Source organism: Schistocerca gregaria, chromosome X (assembly GCF_023897955.1).
Source record: "Schistocerca gregaria isolate iqSchGreg1 chromosome X, iqSchGreg1.2, whole genome shotgun sequence".
NCBI classification, from domain to species: domain Eukaryota; kingdom Metazoa; phylum Arthropoda; class Insecta; order Orthoptera; family Acrididae; genus Schistocerca; species Schistocerca gregaria.
In genome coordinates this window covers 695,207,324-695,226,786 of record NC_064931.1, presented here as the reverse complement: position 1 = coordinate 695,226,786, position 19,463 = coordinate 695,207,324, and the positions used below count along the sequence as shown (strand labels likewise).

Genomic DNA, 19,463 nt, shown 5'->3' with positions numbered 1-19,463 from the left:
TGTCAGAGACAGAGTCCTTTCAGGAAGCAGGAAATCATGAAGGACGTACCCGAAATGTTCGGACAGCAGACTTGGAGGAAAATGTCATTAACACTGTGGAAGGCGACCGCCGTACCATGCAGTTGGCCCGCCAGTAAACGGTAAGCCAGACGTCTGTGTGGAACATTCTCCATGACAATTGTTACTATCCTTATCACTCACAGAGTGTGCAGGGCTTAATAGCGACAGATTTCCCACATCGGAAGCTGTTTTGCCACTGATTTCTTCACCAAGTAACCACGATTCCTCGATTTGTTATCCATATTATTCACAGATAAGGTCACCTTTACGTGGAGTGGTATCTTCAACTTTCCTAACAGTCATCTGTGGGATAGTATGCAGAACTCTCATGACATGGTGATATCGAATCATCAGCATCGGTGCAGCCGCAGTGTGTGGGCCGGGATAATTGGCGAAAGTATTTTTGGACCAGTCTTCCTTCCACGTCGCCTAAAGGCCGGAACTATCAGCGTTTCTTGCGGGTGACTTTGCCTCCCCTGTTGGAAAAAGTGCCATTGATTCGAAGGGTTATGTGGCTGCTACATGATCTTGCTCCAGCCCACTTCGCTGTTAACGTCAGGGCGCATCTCAATCGCGTCATCCCTGGTCGATTGATAGAATGAGGTGGTCCAGTTGCGTGGCCTGCTCATTCACCGGTTTGGGGCCATCTCAGTAGTATCATGTATGCAGATCCCATTCCAGATGTGGAGACACTGGAGCAGCGTATTCGTGCTGCCTTTGACACCGTCCGGATGCGGCCTGGCCGATGTGAAGGTGTGAGATAGCACATGCTACGGCGCGTACAGGCATGCTATGAGGCACATGGAAACCATTTTCAACACATACTGTAACTGTGGCTACATGGTATAGCGAGTATTAGACCGCAGTTTCTGTAACAACGTATGACTTAATAAATGGTCTCTAGCACGGAAACCATGCATTTGCGGATATAAAGTCTTTTTTTGTCCCGTATCTTCTCTCTCATCGATCAATCCCTAGAGTTTGTACGCGATGGTATACATGCCGACGTCGCAAGCAGAACATGAAAATACTGAGAAATTATTAGGAAACTGAACGGGCAATTTATTGCGTAAAGAGAGATGAAAATTTGATAGTCATGGGGGATTGGAATGTGGTTGTAGGAGAAGGAATAAAATAAGATGTTACGAGGGAATATGGACTTAGTAGTAGGAATGAGGGAGGTGAAAGACTAATTGAATTCTGCAATAAATTTACTGGCAAAATAGTATAATACTCATTAAATAAATATACAAGTATCATAAAAAATGAAGTAATTTAACTGGCGTGTTATTGTGGAGGATAGGATGTTCATACAAACACCTGCATAATGACAAAGATATGTAAACGTCCTGGGTTCCAACCTCTTTATTTTTTAAATTTTGAACAAAAATCATCAGCAATGGCGGCCACAGAGTTCCAGCAAAGAAGTTATCTTCGTTTTGCCAACGGCCTTGTCAAAGAGGGTGGAGGAGCAGGCAGAGATGAGTGCAATCTCTTTCACTTGGGATGGGAAATTGCCCCTAAATGTAGGAGGAATCAACAATAATCAACGGGATGAGGATTCAAAAGGCAATGGTAGCCCCTACATTAAAGGCACGTAATGTGTGTCCACAGGACATGTAGCCTCTAACTGAAAAAAATGTCATGATGTTTTCTCCATTGGCAAACGATTCCGGACTAGACCCCCATTCGGATTTCCTGGAGGGACTGCCAATGAGAAGGTGACCATGACAAAAACAAAGAGTAACCGACGAAAGTGTGATGTCCTACGAGACGGGACGTGGAATGTTAGAAGTCTGAACGCCGTAGCTAAGTTAGAAAAATCTGAATAGGGAAATGTTAAGGCGCAATCTAGATGTAGTAGGGATCAGTGAAGTGAAATGGAAATAAGGCAAGGATTTGTGGACTGACGAGTACAGGATAATGTCAAAAGAAGCAGAAAATAATATAAAGGGAGTAAGATTTGTTAAGAACAGGAAGGTAGGGCAGCGAATGAGTTACTGCGAACAGTTCAGTCATACGGTTGTTCTCATCAGGATCAACAACAAACCGACACAGACAGCAATATGTCAGGTATACATGCCGACGTCGCAAGCAGAACATGAAAAGACTGAGAAATTATTAGGAAACTGAACGGGCAATTTATTGCGTAAAGAGAGATGAAAATTTGATAGTCATGGGGGATTGGAATGAGGTTGTAGGAGAAGGAATGAGGGAGGTGAAAGACTAATTGAATTCTGCAATAAATTTCAGCTAGCAGTAGCGGATGCTCTGTTCAGGAACCACAAGAGGAGGAGGTATACTTGGAAAAGGCCAGGAGATATGTGGTAATTCCAGTCAGATAACATCATGGTCAGGCAAAGATTTCGAAATCAGATATTGAGCTGTCAGAAATAGCTAAGAGCAGATAAAGACTCTGATCATTATTTAGTAATGATGAAGAGTAAGCTGAAGTTCAAGAGACTAGCCAGGAAGAATGAACGGACAAAGAAATGGGATACGGGATGCCAGCATGACAGCGCATATCATCTATATAAAACAGTTAACTGTCAGGTGTTCGGGGTGTCTCGCAGCTGGGTCGTAAGGCGCAGATGCAGAAGTTATTTGAATTTCCAAACGGTACAACATGCATTTACAGATACAGTAAGGTGCACTGGCTGAAGGCGGCACAAGGCTATTGCCCAGCGGCAGCATACCGGACGGAGGGGCTAAGGACTGAGGTTCCGTGAGAGAAATATGACTGCAGCCACGTACCGCGCCTCTGGCGACGAAGCAGCAAAATTTTACTAGCTGACACAGCGTTTTGCACGTTCAGACTTGAAATATGGAATCGCATCACTGCGCACATGACGACACTATGGCTCCCCCCGTCGAAGGTTCGAGTCCTCCCTCGGGCATGTGTGTGTGTGTGTGTGTGTGTGTGTGTGTGTGTGTGTGTGTGTGTGCGTGTGTGCGTGTGTGCGTGTGTGCGTGTGTGTGTATGTGTGTGTTTTGTCCTTAGCTTAAGTATGACCTCAGCAGTTTGGTCCCATAAAAGCTTACCACAAATTTCCAAAAACTTTTGCTACTGATTTGGAAATACTCGGAATTATTCGGAACAATTTGGTTGGAAGTGGCGGATATAAAATTGAGAGCAGCCGCTCCTGGAGAATTATTGATGCTAAACCATTCTAGCTATTGTTCTCAACGATTTCTTCAGTATACGGCCAGTCTCTTCGGCAGTCCATCCCGGAGATCCGAATGGGAGACTAGCCCGGAATCGTTTGCCAACGGAAAGAACATGATTTTTTTTTTACATTTTTATATACTTTCGCCTACTGATTACTTGCTGCTACTAACACATTTTTTTTCTCATCTAGTGGCTTGCGTCTATAACGTAACAGATCGGAGCAGTAGTCAAAGAGCTGGATCAGCTACTGCCAAAATTCGCAGTGTGAACGAACACTCAAAGGTAAGCCTGGCACCTTTCACGTAGTGATTCTTCTGCTTAAACAGATCGTTCATAAAAGCTTCTTCTCTTTTTTCCTGTTATACTATTTTCTTGTCATATTTATGAATACAATACGTTCTTTTTCACAAGGCATATCTTTTTTTTTTCATTTGGCCTTGTAGAATGTGCAGGCAGCACTGAAATAAGCCAATCGATTTCGAGCAGGAGTTGGACTGCAGTGGTTAGCGGCTAGTAGCTGACTGACGAAGAAATCCATATATGGCGGGCTGAACATCATCGTCATCACTGACTTCTAAATTTCACTGAATTAGTTTAAATGGGTGAAACAGGACCAAAACACATTAAGTTAGATGATCCTGACTGGATTACTTTTGAGACTGCATTTAGAAGTCGTACATGTACTGGTGTGACAGATACTTGGTTGGGATTTTGGAGCCTAGACATTTCTTGGAAGCATGTTTTTCACATATTCAAGAACCGAGTTCGTCAGATTAACGAACTGCTTATGACCAGTTGTTGGCTAGTCTCTGATTTTCTCTTGCGAAAGACAGGTCATGAAAAACAGATGTAAGTCGCTACAGAGACTGCAAGTTTAATACTGTCCGAACTTAGTAATGATTGGTACTCAGCTGATGTTATTGATAAACTGGTAAAAAGACTTGAGACCCTTCAAATATGAGATCCTGGTAGGGCATTGATAAAATGATTCAACCGAGTGTTAACGTTAATGAAAGGACAGTTTTTTATGCAAAACTAAACGTAAAACTGCCCAACGTAATAGCAGAAAATATTGCGGTAATAAAAATTTTGTCAGCTGATAATGCCTGATTCAGGTGGTCTATTCTAGCAGGGTAATATCCTCCAAATAAGGATGCACAACGTGAGTCTAAATATTGGCGATATGAAAACAAATTAAACTTTGCAAACATGTTCTCTGCAGAGATCAAACATGTTCATGTTTTCGAAAAACACAGTGAAGACGTATCTGTACACGTCTACGGCATCCAGTATTCAGACTATGAATGGATGGCCATAGATGATAAGAGCAAAGACGGAGAATTTAGAGCTTTTACAAAACACCGTCGCAACAGACATGCGAATCAATGTTGCAGGTTGCTAATAAAACAGATACATGTCACTTCTAGTACATAAAACAACTTTCAAGGCTCGCAAGGAGTAGCATTACTCCTTCTCATTTTTATGTTGTAATATGCAAGCGATATCTGAGATATTTTTATTCCAGGGAAAAATTAGATGCACATTTAGTTGATTGTGCCTGTTTAAACCAGTCACCAGTGTCACGCCAAGTGAAAGGTACTAGTTCGTAAAATTTACAAAATTTAGTAATGATATGAAACTGCCTTTCACTATTTATGCTGATACACAATGTGTCTCGGGACCAGTCGCTGAATGAATGAATCTGGGTTGTATTCCGATCATGTACATGTTCATAAACCATTCAGTGTTGCATACTGCATACGCTGCAGCTATGAACAGAGCTTTCCCTAGTTTAAATTTTACAGAGGCAGCGACTGAGTGGAATGGTTCACTCGACAGCTCTATGCAGTCGCAGAGACTATGAATTGACTTTTATTACAAAATAAACAGATGGCATTAAGCCCTCAGAAAAAATTGGCGTTTGGATCGCCAGAGATTTGCTATAATTGCAAGAAACCGTATGAGGAGCGTAGTATTAAACACAGAGACCATTGCTGTTTCACCAGTGCATCTGCCTCCGCAGCTGAGTGCGCAGCGGGGGACCCGAGTTCCATTCCCGATACTGCCAAGGACTGGGAGGATTGGTACTGGGTGCACTGTGGATCATGACGTCAGCTGAGAAGCTAACTTGGCCTTCGATAAACAAAGGCCTGTCTGAGGTGAGCCATATAGTGTTCGTGGCAAACGATAAATATTTATCAAAGCCCTTAGGCCAAATCTTCGGTAGTGTAAAAAAAATTGGCTTTAAGCACTATGGGACTTCACATGTATGGTCATCAGTCCCCTAGAACTTAGAACTACTTAAACCTAACTAACCTAAGGACAGCACACAACACCCAGCCATCACGAGGCAGAGAAAATCCCAGACCCCGCCGGGAATCGAACCAACCCGGGCGTGGGAAGTGAGAACGCTACCGCACGACCACGAGATGCGGGCTTCGGTAGTGTAGTACGGAAGCTTTTACCAAAGATCTTTGATTAAAGTTAGAGCGAAGACCGTCGTTTACATGTAGCTTTGTTTGCCTTAATGCATTTGAGCTATAAAATGACGAGGTATATTTGGTGCGGTGCTACCACCACAGTGATCATTTGCAAAGTATGAAGAATGCGAAACTATTCATAACACAAATGTACTCTTACAAAGAAAGATCTGCAGGAATCAGCTACATTCGAAGTTACTGCACTTTGAATGATGTTAGGCTTAAATATAAAAAGAAAGTATGTGGAAGGAAGAGGAGATGTGAAATGCAAAGCCTGTTCAAAGTGTACATAAGTGAAATAAACGTATTTATTTGTACTTTAAGTAACCTCACGTTATCTTCATAACTTCCTCATTAGGTGATTTATATACTGGTTCACATGTTTCTGAAATAATACGTAAAACAGTACACTGCGATATTCGAGTGCTATATTTCAGGGTGGAGTAGCTTTCGCTCCTTGCTAGAAAACACAGCCACGAGACGATCTTTAGCAGAAATAGCATTCGTGATTAAAATAATGACACAGTGCACCAGTTACGTATTTTTGCACACGATTTGCGAGAATTTATTCTCACGATAAAGTACAAATATTTACACAGCTGGTTTGTGATGTTTCGGAAAATGGGACAAAAAACATCTGACCAACTGCAGTAAAGAATAAAAAACAACGGCAGGGTTAGAAGGGCAGAACACCACATAAAATACCTTTGCTCATATATGCTTTTGATAATGAGAATAAATTCTCGAAAAGCATTATATTGAGTGTGAGGAAGATGCCTGACTACTAAAGCAGTGTTTCATTATTTATATCACGGATGACGCAGTTGCAGGCTTTCCAGAAACATCGATTATGACGAATGAAACTAAGAAATGGCATTTCTCGACAGAGTTCTGTATATTCAAACATGAAGAGGCACTTTCATGGGCGCAAACTGAAATATTTGTCGACCCATTCTCAAATAATTTTCGCTGTTCTTCATGTTCTCACACTGTATCTCACGAAGTAAATTCTAGTGAACACTTCGAGATCCCTCCTCTCGCTATCCACGGTTGCGCGCACAATAGTTTCCATTGCTCTTTCTCTTCGAGCAGTGCGCTCGTCACCGACATACGGTGTCGTTAACTGTTCGGCATCCGGTACGAATAATGGACGAAAAATTTTACTGTTGTGTAATAGCTCTAGTAAAGCAGTTTGGTCAAATAAGTTTGACGAAATGTTTGACAAAGAGCGGTTTCGTGTCGGCCGGCAGTCAGCACTACGTTGTTGACGTCACACAAGGAGCCCTCAGGCCTGCTACTAGCAGCTAAGTGAGCGAATTGTAGCGACTCCACGGAGAACGGTTGAGTGGTCTGCTGAACACACGGCGGTCGGCAGACACCGAGTGGGAGGAGCTCTTTTATACAGTGGTGCAGCACATCCAGGCTGTAATGTAAACTACAGACCTCACTTTACAGTGCCAGTAGCGTTCCACAGTCTGCGCCATTAAAACGGGCACTTCTCGATCACAAGCAATTGCAAATAAATGGTGACAGATGACAACGAAGAAAGTAAATTACATCTAGGTCGCGTTTCTATTCTGCCTTCGCACATTTCTGATTTACAGATTCCCTAAATTTCCTGAGTTCTCCCCTCGAGAGGTGTACGTCATGCTTAAAACCAGATGAATTCGTTACAATGAGGACATATTTTCGAGCTGAGATTCTTTTTGCTGCACAACCATCTCGCCACATAGTAGGTTGAAAATACAATATTTGGGCTTTACAATGCGTTCGTCCTAGAACAGCGTCGTCTACCCCCCGGGGCAGAGAACAAAAAAGTGAACGTATTCCGACATATACTATCGCTATATAACTTTTGGTAAGCAAGGAAACACACATTTTGCCCATGAGCAGGAAATCCGTGTTTGAGTCCCTTTTTGCCACAAATTTTCAGTTGCTACTGTATTCATTGCTTATAAGATTTTATTCGCTCCTTCTGGAATAATACGAAACAATGTACAACTTCCAAAAAAAATTAACTGATAATTTTAAACACATTGAGATCTTGCATGCTGTAATGTATCAATGTACTCACAATTATCAGTTTATTTCTTTGCGGATGTAGATTCCTTGCTCCATAGACATGAAAAGGAATGAACAACATCTTCGACAGTTAAACTCAGAAACGGGCTTAGCTGCCGAAAGCTATCGTATGACACAATAAATTGTGAAACATGTGTAAAAAAGGTATTTATGCGTAATAATTAAAATATTTTACCGACAGCTCACAGTCAACTCAGCAAAAAAAAAATTTAATGTTTACGAGCCATCAGAATTAGCTGTTCTTACACTTAAACGACATTAACTACTTGTGTGGCCGTTAATGTGCTTTGACTGACACATTATAATATCGCATCATGTTTGTTGACTCACGCATGTACTATATACTATCCCCTGTTCCTAAACGAAATATCTGGAGATGCTGTGCGGGATTTTAATTGAAAGCTGTGAACAGCTGGCAAAATAATGAGGGTGCACAGTTTACGGTAGTTTAAACGCGAGAAGAAATAAATTCGACAGTCGCTCCTTGCATAGCGTTAAGGCCAACGTTTCAGTCTTTAATTAATATTAAACTTCACGCCTTTCCCGTGACTCCCAAGCGGCGATGTAATTACAGGGAGCTTTGTGCAATTAGTGCTCGTTAATGAAAGCCAGATTAAGCGGTCTGCCAGCCCTCCGCTGATTAGGGCCGTTGTTTGGACACACCTGCAGATTTTATCACATCTGCTTCACTCCTAAATAAGCGTCCCCGCAGGTTTAGCACACATTTTATTTACGTCCGTATACAACTTCATTAATAAAAGCTTCCTGATTTACTTTTCCTGTCCTGTAACATTAACTTTATTACACCTGCAAGTTTTTACGAAACAAAATTCATCCAAGAAAATAAAAATATTTTGATATGATTATGTTAAACGATGGTAATTATAGGTATGGGTGGTGTCTCAGCTGTCGGACATGTCAGACAACTGATATTTATTATTGTACTAGCGTGACGGTCATTTGAGGATAAAGTTTCAATGCGGATTCACAACGAACGTCCGAACGCATAAGGGAATCAGGAATCTGTGAATAGGGGGTTAATGGGCGGGCGGAGCGGCGACACAAAGTCGGGAAGTTTGGTGTGAGGGAAGTATGTCTGGATGAGAGAGGTGTTTTAGGAAACGCTCTAGAGAATTGGTGTTCTCCGATCGAGCCCCGGTGCGGCAAAAATTTTCCATCTCTAGCAGATGAATTGCCGCAATGACCTGTGCGCCAGCAAGACATTTTCTTCGCAACTCTTTTCCATTCTGTGTAACATTCTATGTAAATCCATACCACTGAGTTAACAGCTACGAATCATATTGTGTTTTTTAGGTTTCGTAACAGTCATTCTCACTGTTTTAAGTAAGCTACGTGTATTCTGTATATACAGGGTGATTCAGAAGGAAAGTTACGTAATTTATGAGGTGATGCTACATGAGAAAATAAACCGAAAAAGTCCTATGAACAAGAGTCCGATTTTCGATCGTTCCAGAACTAGAGCGGGTTGAAGACTACACACATCCACGCATGATTATGAAGACAAGTGTGAGTATTGCTTATCACAGTGCCGTTGAGGCGCTGTGATGGACAGAATAATGGTGGGACAGATTACTGATCCATCCTACATGAGGTGTGGGGGTTCTCCAACAGATGGAAGCGCTGTGACGTCACACCGAGGCAAGCACCTGCAAGTGTACCCAGTGTGCAATCGTAGGTTGGATCAGTGAGATGTCTTGAGGCCGTGTGCATGACATGATCGAGTGTTCTTTAATTCAGCAAGTCTATTGTGTCCATGAATACCAAAATTCTGCATACCTTTACCTGTATGGAATATGCAGACGTGTTGTTTGTGTAAGGGTACTCTAATGGTAGTGTCCATGCGGCTGTAAATGAATACCAGACACGTTTCCCTGACTGACGAACCCCGTGTGCCAGGGAATTTTCCAAGTTTCTCAAAACATTACATGAATCTACAGTCCTGGAAATTGAAATAAGAACACCGTGAATTCATTGTCCCAGGAAGGGGAAACTTTATTGACACATTCCTGGGGTCAGATACATCACATGATCACACTGACAGAACCACAGGCACATAGACACAGGCAACAGAGCATGCACAATGTCGGCACTAGTACAGTGTATATCCACCTTTCGCAGCAATGCAGGCTGCTATTCTCCCATGGAGACGATCGTAGAGATGCTGGATGTAGTCCTGTGGAACGGCTTGCCATGCCATTTCCACCTGGCGCCTCAGTTGGACCAGCGTTCGTGCTGGACGTGCAGACCGCGTGAGACGACGCTTCATCCAGTCCCAAACATGCTCAATGGGGGACAGATTCGGAGATCTTGCTGGCCAGGGTAGTTGACTTACACCTTCTAGAGCACGTTGGGTGGCACGGGATACATGCGGACGTGCACTGTCCTGTTGGAACAGCAAGTTCCCTTGCCGGTCTAGGAATGCTAGAACGATGGGTTCGATGGCGGTTTGGATGTACCGTGCACTATTCAGTGTCCCCTCGACGATCACCTGAGGTGAACGGCCAGTGTAGGAGATCGCTCCCCACACCATGATGCCGGGTGTTGGCCCTGTGTGCCTCGGTCGTATGCAGTCCTGATTGTGGCGCTCACCTGCACGGCGCCAAACACGCATACGACCATCATTGGCACCAAGGCAGAAGCGACTCTCATCGCTGAAGACGACACGTCTCCATTCGTCCCTCCATTCACGCCTGTCGCGACACCACTGGAGGCAGGCTGCACGATGTTGGGGCGTGAGCGGAAGACGGCCTAACGGTGTGCGGGACTGTAGCCCAGCTTCATGGAGACGGTTGCGAATGGTCCTCGCCGATACCCCAGGAGCAACAGTGTCCCTAATTTGCTGGGAAGTGGCGGTGCGGTCCCCTACGGCACTGCGTAGGATCCTACGGTGTTGGCGTGCATCCGTGCGTCGCTGCGGTCCGGTCCCAGGTCGACGGGCACGTGCACCTTCCGCCGACCACTGGCGACAACATCGATGTACTGTGGAGACCTCACGCCCCACGTGTTGAGCAATTCGGCGGTACGTCCACCCGGCCTCCCGCATGCCCACTATACGCCCTCGCTCAAAGTTCGTCAACTGCACATACGGTTCACGTCCACGCTGTCGCGGCATGCTACCAGTGTTAAAGACTGCGATGGAGCTCCGTATGCCACGGCAAACTGGCTGACACTGACGGCGGCGGTGCACAAATGCTGCGCAGCTAGCGCCATTCGACGGCCAACACCGCGGTTCCTGGTGTGTCCGCTGTGCCGTGCGTGTGATCATTGCTTGTACAGCCCTCTTGCAGTGTCCAGAGCAAGTATGGTGGGTCTGACACACCGGTGTCACTGTGTTCTTTTTTTCATTTCCAGGAGTGTAGAACATTACCCAGTGTACACATAACATCAGAACGGGAGGGCGTCCAGTCATTTGAGGAAAGGGAAGACATTATTGCAATGGTAAAATGGAATCCCACCACCAGTGCACTGAGCATAAGCCGTCAACTCGATATTCCAAAACGTGAGTGTGGCATGTGTTACATCCCGGGGGCTAGTACGCATTCCATCTGTAGCCCGTGCAACATCTGCATCCAGGTGACTCAGTAAGCAGATAACACTTTTGGTTCAAACATCCGAGGACATCAGTCCCCCAGAGTTAGAACTACTTAAACCTAGCGAGGTGGAGCAGTGGCTAGCACACTGGACTCGCACTCGGGAGGACGACGGTTCAATCCCGCGTCCTGCCATCCTGATTTATGTTTTCCGTGATTCCCTAAATCGCTCCAGGGGAATACCGGGATGGTTCCTTTGAAAGGGCACGGCCGACTCCGTTCCCCGTCCTTCCCCAATCCGACGAGACCGATGACCTCGCTGTCTGGTCTCCTCCCCCCAAACAACCCAACCCAACTTATACCTAACTAACATAAGAACATCACACACATCCATGTCCGAGGCAGGATTCGAACCTGCGAACGTAGCAGCAGCGCGGTTCCGGACTGAAGCGCCTAGAACTGCTCGACCACACTTTTGGGAATGGTTGGCTGTACACAGAGACGTCGTACAAAACACTTAATTTGCAGGTGAGGCTACATTTACATGAAATGGTATCATGAACACCTGCAATTATCATACATGGGAGATGCAGAATTCACGTGACACTAGGGAAACAAGATTCCAAGTAAGGTTCTCATGTACGTCTGATGTGGTATGATTGGTGACGTGATAATAGGGTCTTTGTTCATGTCAAATCTCATGACAGCCGCAGCATACGCACATTTCCTGACAGAAAACCTACCTGTATTTTTGGAAGATGTGACATTAGAGCACCGACGGAAAATGTACCTGCAATATGACGGACCATTGATTCACTGTATCAGACAAGTCTCAGTATATTCAACGCATTTCCCCAACGATGAATGGGCCGTGACGGACCCATTAACTGGCCTGCGATATCACCCCACCTAACCCCATTAGATTTCTGTGTACGGAGTTGGTTAAACGGGGATGTGTACGCTATGAAGGTGGATACCCGTGAAGAACTTATCACTCGCATCACTGATGCTGTTGCCCACATTAAAGCCTGCCGAGACAATGTTCGATGTGCAGCACAACACACCCTCCAATGTGTTAACAAGTGCGTTGAGATGGGTGGGGGACTTTTTCAACACTTCTTGTAGGATGGATCAGTCATCTGTCCCACCATTGTTCTATCCACCACAGCGCCTACACAGCATTTTGGTATGTAATATTCACACTTGTTTCCATAATCAGTCAGGGATGTGTGTAGTCTTCAATCCTCTCCGATTCCGTAACGATCGAAAATCGGACACATGTTCATAGGACTTTTTCGATTTTCACACATGAATTATGTGACATTCTTCCTGAATCAGGAAAACAGTTAATATTTGCCTATGTTATGCATAAATGTATGAAAATGTGTGTCGATGGCTGAAACGAACTGCCCCCTGGCCAGCTCCTTGTTCCCACCTGTATAGTCCACCTTTATCCTATGATTTAATCGTTAAATTTTGTGAAATGTCTGTACTATGTTCTGAGTAGCTGTATTCCACTTGCTATCATTTAATATAAAGACTACACGGATCTCGTTTATAATAACAAAAATTTTAATTGTTAGTTATTGCCATCCTTTTATGTATCACACAAACACGGAAAATATTTATTTATTATGTTTCTAAGTTCTCATGTAAAAGACAGCTGTCATCTAGTGGTACCCCTAAATATTATAGCTCGGTAGTGTACCGTCAACTGTCACAGCAGGCAATAAATATCCTATGAGCCAAATGTAATAGATCAGATATTTTTGTGCGTGTTTGGCACTATCATGGTTTTCTTGTATAATGTACAATGTCATACACAAGCGTCTTCTTCAAGATGTATGTTCACTTCGGATATGTTATATTTTTCTTGTAATACTTTTTCTGATTGAAGATGGCAGTTTAATTTGACGAAAAGACAAACACACACACACACACACACACACACACCTATATATAAAGCGATCTCTGTAAATAAATTTGTCTAGTAAGAAGATGTCATTATTATATTAAACGCTGTTGTCACACAGCGACAATTTCAGCCTCAGCTGCGGCAGCTTTGTCCTTTATATCTGTATTTGTTGTTCGCAAATTCCAGCTATCAAATTCTAGAGCGGTCTGAGGCGTCATGTCACGGTCGACGCGGCTTGCCCCGTCGGAGGTTCGAGTCCTCCCTCGGGCATGTGTGTGTGTGTGTATGTGTGTGTGTGTCGTCCTTAGCGTAAGTTATTTTAGGTTAGATTAGATTAAGTGGTGTGTAAGTTTAGGGACTGATGACCTCAGCAGTTTGGTCCCATAAGGCCTTACCACAAATTTTCAATTTTTCAAATTATGTTCGTGTTCGTTGACGAGTCTAAGTACACAACATTTTGAATGGAAACCTGTGTTCGGAAACGTATGGTTTCCGTTCTACAACCATCTTAAATCATCCACTTTTGTTGAAGGCAAGAGCAGGGTACTGGACCTGCCAAATGTGCTATGCAACAGAGGACACAAGATGCATCTAATAGTGCAGCTTCGAATGAACAACAAATACACTTATGTCGTTATACGGACATGGCATTTAGTTTTGCTAGCGTATATTCCAATACGAGATAGATATAACCCTTTTTTCTGGGACAGCCTTGTTTAGTACATAGCCACGAGCCCCACTCATCGCCTCGGAATTTTTTCAAATACACTTTTTCTAAAAATTCTAGTAAACTTACTTTCTGAACACTCCTCATACGAGGCGTATTTTTTAAGTAAGCACCGGCTTGAAATTAAAAAAAAGGCGTGCTAAGATATCTCAATAATTTTATTTTTACATGAAAGCCTCTACCTTAATCTACTTTTCTACGTAATTTCCGTCAATATTGAGGCTCTTTTCATAACGTTGTACCAGTTTTTGAATACCCTCTTCATAAAAGTCTGCCGCCTGACTTGTTAACCACTGCATCATTACTGTTTTGACTTCATCATCGTCTTGAGGACGCTGACCGCCCAGGTGTTTCTTCAAGTGCAGGAACAGATGGTAGTCACTGGGCGCAAGATCGGGGCTGTACGGAGGATGATCTAGAGTTTCCCGTCGAAAAGATGTTGTGAGATCTTTGGTCTGATTCGCCACATGCGGATGGGCATTGTCTTGCAGCAAAACGATGCCCTTGCTCAACTTCCATGGACTGTTGCTTTGATTCTGGTGTGACGTACGCTACCCATGTTTCACCGCCCGTAACAATCTAGCTTAAGAAATCATCACCGTCGTTGTGGTACCGCTCAAGGAAAGTCAAGGCTCTGTTTAAACGTTTGGTTTTGTGCACATCCGCCAACATTTTCGGTATCCAACGTTCGCACAATTTTCGGTAATTCAAGTGCTCGGTCACAATGTCATACAAAACACTACGAGAAATACTAGGAAAGTCATCCCGCAAGGAGGAAATCGTAAAGTGTCTATTTTCTCTCACCTTATTGTCCACTTCCTGCACCAAACTTGCATTAACGACCGAAGGACGCCCACGCCTGGGACCGATGACCGTAGCAGTCTGGTCCCTTTAACCCCCACAAACCAACCAACCAACGCCCACACCGCTGTTCATCATGCACATTTGTGCGGCCATCTTTAAATGCTCTCACCCACTTTCTTACCATTCCATCATTCATAATGTTTTCTCCGTAAACTGCACAGATCTCACGAGGAATATCGATCGCTTTTAGGCCTTTTAGCACTAAGAAATCTTATAACAGCCCGTACTTTATAGTCGGCGGGACTCACGATTATCGGAAGCATCTTAAACACTCAGTACAAAACGTAAACAAGGAAGACTCAGGCAGTTATGGCGTCAGTGCGTAGATTAAGGTACTAGCTTTCACGGAAAAATAAAATTATTAAGATATCTTAGCACGTCTTTTTTTAATTTCAAAACGGTACTTACTTAAAAAAACAAGCCCCGTACATGCAGGGCTTGGCCAGAAGTATGCGTTACAGATATGGGAGCTCCAAATGACTACGCGCTTAGAGGACACAGCATTTTTGGAGCGGATCGGACGAGTCGTAAGCCTTATATGTGAGAATAGTTTCCAGATGGCGGTTGGCGCAGCGGAAAGAGTACAAAACGGTAATACGAGGGTCCTGGGATTGAATTACTAGATGGAATTTTTTTATATTCAATTTCCACGTTTCTCACACTGGAAATCGAAGTATGAAGATATTAACCAACTCCTATACAACGCAGCATGCTATAACCGCTACTGGATAAATTATTGCCAACAGTCTCTCTCTGCCTACAAGAGAGGACTGCCTCTTTTTGACGGAAAGTTCAAAAAACTTGGACGAGAACACTGAAAAATATAGGTATGTTGTCGTCAAAACCTAGCACACTTACAACAGCATCATACAAAAAAATTTTTACTGGTGTGGTGAACCCTTACGTGCAGGAGAACAAACTCCTTCCGTTAAATAACTCGTGGGAAAGACAAAAAAATCCTAAATAATAAGAAGAGGTTTCTCAAGATGAAGGATTGCCATCGTGCAGTATTAAAGTGATTCCCCCCAAGGGCACTCCGCTAGTGTAGCCCTGCAATGTCTGTTTTTATTGTCAGCTAAAGAATTCTACCAAAAGGCTTCAAATCTGCTCTCATCTCATCGAAAGAGAAAACGAATTTACATCGAGCGAAGTCTGCATCAAACAACGTCCCTTTGTACACTGAGTAGACAGAAGTCATGAGATAACTCGCAATATCGTGTCCGATTTCCTTTTGCCCGCAGTAGTGCAGCAACTCGATGTGGCATTGACTCAACATGTCGTTGCAAGTCCCCTGCAGAGTTATTGAACCATGTTGCCTCTATAGACGCCCATAGCTGCGAAAGTGTTGCCGGTGCAGGATATTTCACACCAACTGAACTATCGATTATATCCCATAAATGTTCGATGGAATTCATTTCGGGTGATCTGGGTGGCCAAATCATTCACTCGAATTGTACAGAATATCCTTCATACCAATCGCGAAAACTTGTGGTCCGGTCACATGGCGCACTGACAAACAAAAATTCCATCCTTGTTTAGGAACATGAAGTCCATGAATGGCCTGCAGATGGTCTCCAAGTAGCCCAACATACCCAAGATCCAGTTCATTCCACGTAAATACAGCCCACACCATTATGTGCTTCGTGGGGCCTGCGCCACACTCAAACCCTACCATCAGCTCTTCCCAACTGAAATAGGGACTTATCTGACCAGGCCGTGGCTTTCCAGTCTTGTAGGGTCCAATCGATACGGTCACGAGGCCAGGACAGGCGCTGCGGGCTGTATCGCGTTGTTAGCAAAGGCACTCGCGTCAGACGTCTGCTGCCACAGCCCACTAACTTCAGATTTCGTCGCGCTGTCCTAACGTCGTACGTCCCACATTGATTTCTGCGGTTATTTCACGCAGTGTTGCTCGTCTATTAGCAGTGACACCTCTACTCCAACAGCGCTGCTCTCGGTCGTTAAGTGGAGACTGTCGGCCACTGCGTTGTCCGTGATGACAAGCAATGCCTGAAATGTGGAATTCCCTGCACACTCGTGACACTGTGAATTCCCTAACGATTTCCGAAACAGAATATTCCTTACGTCATGCTCCAGCTACCAATCCGCGTTCAAAATCTGTTAATTCCCGTCGCGCTTATCCAGACATACCTTTTCACACGAATCACCTGAGTAGAAATGACAGCTCCACCAATTCCCTGCCCTTTCATACCTCGTGTACGCGATACTCCCGCCATCTGCATATTTGCATATCGCTGTGCCACGACTTTTGTCAGCTCAGTGTAGATTACCACACATCCACGCAAATATTTCACAAAATGGTGCGCTACTCTAGGGATTGTTACCAAACTGTTCGATGACAGCGAAACTTTTATGAATGTAAAACAAGTTTGTTTTTCTAGAGAAGCTTAAGAATAGTGTAATTGTAAAAATGCGGCGTTTTTAACGTATGCATGTCGAAAAAATTACTGCTTCAAATGATTCAAATGGTTCTAAGAACTATGGGACGTAACATCTGAAGTCATCAGTCCCCTAGACTTAGAACTACTTAAACCCAACTAACCTAAGGGCATCACACACATCCATGCCCGAGGCACGATTCGAACCTGCGACCGTAGCAGCAGCGCGGTTCCGGACTGAAGCGCCTAGAACCGCTAGGCCACAGCTGCCGGCCAATTACTGCTTCTCCCGTTATTACCATGAATACCACCCCAGCACGTATAAATCATCAACCGCAAACTAAAAGATTTATCTAATTATGTATACGAAGTTTTCGTGTAAGACTTAAAATTTCTTCCTAGAAATTTATTTCGAATCCCAAATTTTGTTTCAGTTTTTCATTTTTAGACCTTTTATAAAAATATTAATAAATGCAATATATTAAACATTAAATCCCTTTCTTTTCAGTGCAAGTAACCTTGTTGCTGTATCCGGATCCCCCTCCAGCTTCTGCCAGGTCTGGGTGTTACTACTGAAATTGGCAGTGTTACAGAGGATGGCCAGATGCCCTTCCTGTCGCCACCCCGAACTCCCTGGGACGTAATAAGTGTAACCCAGCTGTCTGCGTCTAGTGTAAGCCATGGAACAGCGCGAACGGCTTCAAATGCGAGTCGTGTAACTGAGGCGGAACGTGGGGACCAGCCCGGTATTCACCAAGTGGGATGTGGAAAACCGCCTAAAAACCACATCCACGCTGGCTGGCATACCGGGCTTCGTCGTTAATCCGCCGGGCGGATTCGTACCGGGGTCGGCGCGCCTCCCCGAGTGCAGGAAGCAGCGCATTAGCGCTCTCGGCTACCCTGGCGGGTAGTGTAAGCAACGTAAAAATTGAAAATAGATAATGTTCCTGCATAGGGACTCGACCCCATGGCCCTCCGATTACTGTATGTCCTCTTCGTACTGCGCTAACCGCTCACTGGAACGTATGCTAAAATAATTAATTCAGCACTCGTCTGACGCGTGCGGGAAATGCTTGGCCATCTGGAGCTTTGCCTTACATCTTATGGCCAAGCCCTCCATACACACATATCAGAATGAAATCAGTGATTACAGTAGGCGCGGTCCCAGTGGCTCTCATCCTGGAAGTTGCGAACCCATAAATTCTAGAATAAATGACAAATGAGTCGTAAGCGGTGTACAAATAGCCCCAGTCGTATCCAAATCGAAATGTACATTTACAGCATGGTAAACAACACAGTACTACAATTACGTGTAATAGTGCTTCTGTACACTATGCGAATTGCTTTCCCAGCCCAAGTGCTCACTATTTAATGGGGCCGGAAAAAGGGTTTGTGCACGTGAATGGCACCTCTGCTGTCACCCTCCGTTTCCTGTGGAGGTGACTAATCGATTAATCATGGCTGGGCCATTCTCGTCGCTGCTTTGGGGAGATGCAGTACATTTTTGGAAAGCCGTATGTTACCGCAGAGTGACTTACCTGTCCTGGGACTCGGGTGCGTGCTGCGGGCTATTCTCTGGGGCGGAGTCGGTGCTGGAAGAGGAGGAGGAGCTGGCGCTGGGTCGGTGCCCCAGGCTCTGTAGCCGCCGCCCCACCGCGCTCGTGCTGTACCTGCGGTCCCCAAGGCTCCACATTAGCTCCAGTACTACTCACATTTCACTGACACCAGAGACACAGAAACTGTTACTTCACTAAAATTATTTACATTCCGTGACAATAAAATAAAATAAAATAAAATGAAGCATCTAGAAGACACGGTCAGATGTCGCTGTACACAACGTCGGCGGGTATGTAAATGATTGAATGTTAAGTTATCTGTGAGAATGGCCGCCAGGGTGCATTAGTATTCTGTGGTCCCGGCAGGGTATACAGAGTGTTACAAAAAGGTACGGCCAAACTTTGAGGAAACATTCCTCACACACAAAGAAAGAAAATATGTTATGTGGACATGTGTCCGGAAACGCTTACTTTCCATGTTAGAACTCATTTTATTACTTCTCTTCAAATCACATTAATCATGGAATGGAAACACACAGTAACAGAACGTACCAGCGTCACTTCAAACACTTTGTTACAGGACATGTTCAAAATGTCCTCCGTTAGCGAGAATACGTGCATCCACCCCCATCGCATGGAATCCCTGTTGAGCTGATGCAG

General features: G+C 44.3%; 1 protein-coding gene across 1 annotated transcript in view; it reads right to left on the bottom strand.

Annotated features, from left to right (window-relative positions):
- The window catches only part of LOC126298483 (sodium-dependent transporter bedraggled), a 673,679-nt gene that overhangs the window by 143,780 nt on the left and 510,436 nt on the right, over positions 1-19,463 (bottom strand). Inside the window, exon 8 of the mRNA XM_049989817.1 lies at positions 18,786-18,917. Within this exon, the coding sequence (XP_049845774.1) occupies positions 18,786-18,917 (132 nt within the window). The remainder of the gene's footprint in view (positions 1-18,785; positions 18,918-19,463) is intronic.